General features: G+C 52.5%; 1 protein-coding gene across 1 annotated transcript; it reads left to right on the top strand.

The window, feature by feature from the left end:
• The first annotated feature begins 287 nt into the window (after window positions 1–287).
• Window positions 288–5,727, top strand: LOC123256248 (leukocyte immunoglobulin-like receptor subfamily A member 5). The gene is made up of 6 exons (XM_044684910.1): window positions 288–321; window positions 628–666; window positions 842–1,129; window positions 2,027–2,320; window positions 4,120–4,161; window positions 5,588–5,727. Exons 1-6 carry the CDS (start codon window positions 288–290, stop codon window positions 5,725–5,727), a joined length of 837 nt encoding a protein of 278 aa, XP_044540845.1.
• Window positions 5,728–6,878: the final 1,151 nt, after the last annotated feature.

Below are 6,878 nucleotides of genomic sequence, written 5' to 3'. Positions count from 1 at the left end.
GACCAGGGCACCTGTCCCTGGCAATGGGGTCTGAATCATCAGGAAAAAGCAGGACTTGTTCCATCATTCTGAACCCAAATGACTCACCACCCATCCTGCCCTCCCACAGACCCTCCCCATAGCATGGAGCCATCCGTCAAGCAGGATCCACAAAGAAGAAGAAGTGAAGCTTCTTAGACTGGCTCAGGGTGGGGAAACAGTGCAGAGCTGGTCTTGGTCACACTGTGTGCCTCAGACCAGTCCCAGGTCAGCCTCTGTCCCCTCTCCCACCAGCCTCTGGGAACACCATGACTCCTGCCCTCTCAGTCCTGCTGTGCCTTGGTGAGTCCTCAGCAGCTCCCACCCTAGAGGGGTCTTTACCCACCATCAAGTCCTACCTGCTGTCCCCCAGCCCCCACCTCCACTGTGCTGAGGAGAAAACTTTCCTCCAGAGAAGAGGAGTGACAAGTCTAAGGTCACACAGCAAGGGTGGGGTTGGGAGGAGAAAAGCTGGGACTCTTAGAGGGGTCTCCTGGGGTCCAGCCTCCTTCACTCAGAGCAGCCCTAAACCCTGGCCCTGAGCTGTCTCTGTCCTTCCTGTGGGGATGCTTGGGGGGCGCCATGAGTAATCAGGGTCTTCTCTGCCAGGGCTGTGTCTGTGCAGCAGGACAAGGACCCAGGCAGCAGGTGAGTCCTTCCCTCACAATCCCCCTGCCCAGAGGATAAAACTGAGGCAAGAGAGGGAGCTGGAGGAGGGCTGGGCTGGGCTGATAGTGTCTAAAGAGAAAGGAGACCTGGTGTCGTGGCAGGGCTCCTACAGAAGGAGGATCCCTTGGACCAAACAGCTCTCCTTCCCTTCCAGAAGGATTCCCCAAACCCTCCCTCAGGGCAGAGAATGGCTCTTTAGTGCCCCGAGGGGGAGCTGTGACCCTCAGGTGCAGGGGGTCATGGGAGGCTGAAGAGTGGCAGCTGGAGAAAAAAGAAGGATCTGGATGGTCACAGATCAAAACTGTGAAAAAAGCTGGAAATGAGGGCAAGTTTTCCCTCCCATCCGTGACACCAAATAATGCAGGGACCTACCAGTGCCGCCACAGACATTCATCCTACAGGTGGTCAGAGCGTAGTGACCCCCTAGAGCTGGTGGTGACAGGTAAGGCAGATCAACCTCCCCAGCCCAGCCTGGCCCCAAGTGTCCCTCTGGCTCTGCCCTTCCTGCCTTCTCCCCTGTGTCTGCCTCAGCTCTCCTTATGGGGGTGAGAGAAGAGGGGAGGAATCAGCATTTCTATAGCACCTACTCTGTGACAAGCACATCACCCTTGTTGTCTCATTGGATCTTCACAACAACTCTGCAAGGTCAGTGGTAGTGTTATCTCCATTTTACAGATGAGGAAACTGAGGCAGGGAGGAAGTGGCTTGTCTAGGATCATATAGTTGGGATAGACATAAAGTTAGATTTGAACTCGGGTTGTTCTGACTCCTGGCTCAGGGCTCTCTCCACTGCCCCATGAGCTTCTCACTCATCTCATTTTGGGGTCAGAGAGGAGGCAGGAGAGGGTCAGCTTGGACCTCAGGAGACCAGACAGTGCTGGAGGCTCCCTGGGGAGGGTCAGGACTAGTGGGGCATCTCCCACTGCCAGCCCTGCCCCTCCCAAAGCCAGGAGAGAACAGAGGATGGAGCTGCTGCTGCTGCCCCTCTCCCAGCCCAGGCCTGCAGCAGAGTGTTGAGGGGGATCAGGAGGCTCAGCAGAGCCTCTTCCTCTCCTTCTTAGGCCTGTCCCAGGAGATCACCCAGGCACCCCACTCTCTGTTTCTCTCGCTTTCTCTCAGTCTCTGTCTTTATGTCTCTGTCTCTGTGTCTCTTCTCCACTCACTCCCCCCATTCCTTGCCCCGGAGCTGTCCAAGGTCTTTCTCTCCCCTCATACTGTTGACTTTTCCTCTCTCAGAGCTGAACCTCCCAGCCCAGCCCAGGCCTCCTCCCAGCCAGATCTGCCCCCTCCCTGCACAAGGGCTGCTCCAGCTCTAACTCCAGGGTCTCCCCCCCTCCAGGCCTCTCTGCCCCGCCCTCCCTGGCAGCCCTGCCCAGCTCTGAGGTGGCCCCAGGACAGAACGTGACCCTGAAATGTCAGTCAGAGCTATATCATGACTGGTTTGCCCTGTACAAGGATGGAGAAGAGATCAGCCACAGCAGGACCCGGAGCCATGGAAGGGGACATCAGACCATCTTCTTCTTCCCTGTTGTGAACCCGACCCACGATGGCACTTACCAATGTTACCGCTTTTATAGTTATTCCCCCCATCTGTGGTCCTCCCCCAGCGCCCCCCTGGTGCTCAGGGTCTCAGGTGAGGCAGCCCCAGCCCCTCCCAGCCCCCCAGCTCTCCCAAGCTCCCTCTCTGCCATGAGGCACCTCCCTGCCTGCTCAGGGCCTGTCCCAGGGGACCTCAGAGGTGGGGGTTTGGGGGAAGAGGAGGCTCAGAGGGAAGGTCACTGGGTCATCCTCAGAGAATGTAGACAGTGAGGCCTCACCTCATGACCCCTCTAGACCTCCTTGTCAGCAACCCATCCAGTTGTGTTTGTCCTACATATAGACAATATTCTATTCGGTCCCAGAAAGGGGTTTGAGGAGGTCAGAGTGGGACAGAGCAAGCCTGAGGTTGGGCTGGGGAAATGTGGGGGAGGAGAGGCATGTTAAACACCCCCAGACACCTTCCTCTTCCTCTCCCTGTTCCAGGCACCTCAAAGGATTTTCACCTACCCCAAAGCTCTGAGACTCCCCCAGCTCTGACGTCCTCCCCCCTCAGTGAGTAACTGCTTCCTCTGAGGACAAACTGGGGGTCTCTCTCTCTCTTCCCTATTGCTGCCCACCTTCTGTCTAGACCAGACCTGTATCTCTTTCTCAAAGAGGAAACCAGGGCACAAGGAGGGCTTGAGGGAAGGGACAAGGACAGAGGAAACACCAGGCTGGGGAAGAAGGAGGGACAGGCTGGTTAGGGAGAGGGGAAGATGGGGAACAGAGAGGGGCAGAGCAGCCCTGGGATGGGTTTGAGTGATCCTGAGCCCCCAGGAGGCAGCCACACCTCCAGAATGAAGAGACATCCTGGTAAATTGAAAGGGATTCTGAGTGAGCTGGAGGCCAGGAGGCAGCTGGCAGGGAAAGTGGGCCTCAGCCAGGTGGCACAAGATGGAACATCTGAGACTTTACCAGGAGGGTTAGTTTGGTGTCATAACTCTGGGGGAGGGGCTGGGTGCCTTCTAGGATAGGAGCTGTGGGGGAAGGGTCTGAAGGTGACACAGGCTTTTATCTGGAGATTCCCAGATCCCAAAATGAGGGCACAAGAATGACATGTTTGTCCTTGTCTCAGGGGCTCTCAGGGATACTCTTCTCTGGCCAGATGGATCTAGATTGAAGAGGACACTCTGAGTTCTTCTGTGCACTTCTGGGTTTTCCGAGTCCCCCTCCATTTCCCCCTCTCTTTGTTTCTGGGTGCCTCTAAAGACCCAAAGCCTCTCCCTTCTCTCTCCTTCCCCAGGAGACCGTGGGCCCTCCCTCTTCTTACCCATAAAGCCATAGCTAGAAGTAAGGGGATGGGGACACTGCTTCTCCCATATCTGACTTCCCCAGTAGGAGGAACGGTTTCTTAGGTGCCAACACCCCAATTCCCCTCAGCTGGAAGCACCAGAGGGATCTCCTCCCCCTCATACCACCTCTGTCCAGCACAGACCCCCACTGATCCAGCAGAGTCTCAGAGCTCTGCCCCAAGGATGGGGGGGGCTACAGGGCCCTGGAACCAGCCAGAACAAGCTGCCCTGAGGAGGATTCAGAGGGTCCCCCCTATGTCACCAGCTCCTCCATTTTTCTTCCGGGATCCCTGTCTTCCCCCAAAGGCCCCCAAGATATCAGAGAAGAGTCATAGGAATCAAAGGAGCAGCAAGTCTCAGAACCAGGCCAGGAGAAGTCCTGAGCACAGGCCCATTTGACAAATGGGAAATCCAGGAGGCCCAGAGAGAAGAGGGACTTGCCCAACATCCCTCACAGAGAAAATCTGGGGAGAGCTGTGCTGACACCTCTGTATGTAGACCCTCCAGCTCTCCAGGCTTCTCTGGCAGAGCCCCACCAACCCTGCCCCTTCCTCATCCCCAGGAACCTTCTCTCCAAGACCTGAGTCTGAGAACAGGCCCTCAGGTGAGTACTTGGAAGATTCTGGACAGAGAAGGGAAGTAGGGGGGCTGGGTGTCCATTCAGGGTCTGCCTGCCCTATGCAGGCTCTCCTCATTTACCACTACTCCTCCTGTAGAACTTTATCATTCTTCTCCCACCTCTGAGCCTTTGCCCAGGCTGTGTCCCCTGCCTGGAATGCTCTCCCTTTTCACCTTCTCTTACAATGCGAAGATGTCTCTGAGACTAAGTTTAGGAGCTGCCTCCTACAGGAAGTCTTTTCTGATCTCCAACCTGTCCCCTCCCCACTTGTTAGTGAACCCACTGCTCAGATGGGACTGATTTCTTTTTATAGGAAATAACAGAATATTGTAGGGGAATGTAAGCCCCTGGAGGGCAGGAACTATTCCCTGTTTTGCCTTTGTATCCCCTGTGCCTGGCTTAGCACAGGGCCTGTCTCAGGGTCAATGATTACTAGACATGTGGAGAAATCAATCATAGAATAAGACTGGGAGCCCTCTGAGGACAGAGCTGGACAGGGGACTCCACAAACATCAGGATTATCTTATCCCCCCCCCAAACCTCATTTTTCATCCTGGGTTCTCCAGATCTCTCCATCATCCATTCAGGCATCTTGGTAGATGTCTCAGCTTTGCTCATCCTGCCCTCCTGCAGGAAACCTCTCCTGATCTCCAGCTAGTCTCCCTCCCCAATTGTTAGAGATCCAACTCCTCAGAGAAGCTGATTTATTTGTGTCTATGAGAAGGAGCCTCCCAGAAGAATGTAAGTCTCTGGAGGGCAGGAGTTAGCTTGGTTTTTACTTTATATCTTCAGGGATTGGCTTAGTACAAGGGCTCAGCCCAGGGTGGGACATTAATAAAAGTCTGAAGAACTGAATTATGGAATAAGACTGGGGGCCCCCTGAGGACAGGGCTGGGTCTCCTTCCCTCCTGGGGGATAGCACATGCAGAAAGCATTGCCATGGTAACCCAGAGAGAGGAGGATGTCCCACAAGAAAGGGTGAGCCACAGGGTCAGGTGGAGGGTGAGGAGGGGGACCCTTAGCCTGGGCTATGAAGACATCTCTGGTGACTTTGGAGGGCTGCTTCTACCTAGGGAGGAGATCAGAGCCAGGCTACAGAGGGGGAAGGAGAGAGTGAGGAGAGGAAGTATAAGCATGGAGGTCAGGGGAAAGAAGGGAGCTGAGATGAACTGAAGGGGGAAGAGAGGAAGGACTCAGGGGAAAAATGAAGCAGGGGACTGTCCCAGCCCTTCAGAACCTCCCCTTCCCTCATCCATAGAGCCAGGCCACCAGCAGGGGAATAACAGGCATCTCCCCAGTTAAGAGGAAGGGCCTGGGAGGAGGATCTGAGTGCTTGTGGGAGATGAAACATGGGTGAAATAGGGGCTGAGCAGAGGACAGCCATATCTCAGTGACCAACTCTGATCCCCAGATGCTGCTGCCTTGGATTACACTGTGGACAATCTGGTCCGTCTCATCTTGGCTGGGCTGGTCCTTGTCCTCCTGGGGGTCCTGCTAGCTGAGCACTGGAAAAGCTCCAGGAGTCAACCCATCCAGGGAGTCCTTGGCTGAGCATTCTGGCCAGACCAGCCAAAAAAAAAAAGAGGCAAAGGAAGGAGGGAATGAACATGACCTTTTAAAAATCAAATTTTTAAAATGTAGTGAGGGCTGCCTATGTGTCATGTCTGTATTAAGCACCAAGATACAGTTATTAAAAGAGACAGAGACAGAGGGATGAGAGAGATCTCTCAATTTTGCTGATTATAAAAATGAAGCACAATATGTTTCCTTCAAGTTTTGATGTTGGACATATTTCATCAATCTTCCTTGAATTGTAACCTATCTATAAGATCCCTTTCCATGCTATCACAAGTGTGTGAGAACTGCTTGCTACTTGACCTTTGGAAAGCTGGGAGATAAACAATCTCCTTATTCTGATGGTGGCTGAGGGGATGTGCCCCTTTGTAGAAAGAGTTAAAATAAGTTTGTTTCCTGCCTTGATACTTTAGCCCCAAATCAATTCTTTTATTCAAGGTTTCAGCTCATATCAATCTTGTGAATAATTAAATACAGCCATAACAAGAAAATTGCTTTTGCAACCCTATATTGCTTTCACTGTCCTTCAACCATTGTTTTTTTGGGATCAGCTTCATAATCCTCAGGATTTATTATTTCTGAACTCTGCAGAATTAAAGAGTTCCTGGTCTCCAAAAATTTAAAAATCTTTCACTGTAGACACTGTCTAAAAGAGAGAGAACCAGGAGAAAGAATTTCATTCTGGGGTAGTGATGGGGGGAGGCAGGGCAAGCTATTAAAAGAAAGGATAGTTGTGCAGCATTATTTAATATTGTACAATATGCTATTGTTATGAGGGTAATTTGAGGAAAGGTGTTTGGGATAAGGGAATTGAAAGGAGGATGTTGGAGACTTGGTAAGTGGGTAAATTAGGCTACAGGTAGGCTGAGATTAAAGGAGATTCAGGGTATAATAGGACTGAAGTCAGGAGTATAACACAGAAGGGAAACAGAGATCTTTTGGGAGAAGAGAAGTTAAACTAAACAGGCTAACACAGCAGGCTTACAGACTGGGACTTAGACTCAAACACAGGCTGAGGGAAACAGACTAGACTGAAATTAACAAACAGGCTTTAGTTAATTTCACAGGAAGGGACTTGTTTTGAAGTAACACCTTCCTTCAAGATGGATGCCCAGCTACCCTCTAAG

Source organism: Gracilinanus agilis, unplaced genomic scaffold, assembly GCF_016433145.1.
Source record: "Gracilinanus agilis isolate LMUSP501 unplaced genomic scaffold, AgileGrace unplaced_scaffold57337, whole genome shotgun sequence".
Lineage (NCBI taxonomy): Eukaryota > Metazoa > Chordata > Mammalia > Didelphimorphia > Didelphidae > Gracilinanus > Gracilinanus agilis.
This window is presented reverse-complemented; position numbering and strand designations above follow the sequence as displayed.

Coding starts and splice junctions, on each gene's coding strand:
- LOC123256248 (XM_044684910.1), top strand. CDS start 288: ATGACTCCTGCCCTCTCAGTCCTGCTGTGCCTTG. Junction 322..627: donor CTCAGTCCTGCTGTGCCTTG/GTGAGTCCTCAG, acceptor CTTCTCTGCCAG/GGCTGTGTCTGTGCAGCAGG. Junction 1,130..2,026: donor CCTAGAGCTGGTGGTGACAG/GTAAGGCAGATC, acceptor CCCCCCCTCCAG/GCCTCTCTGCCCCGCCCTCC.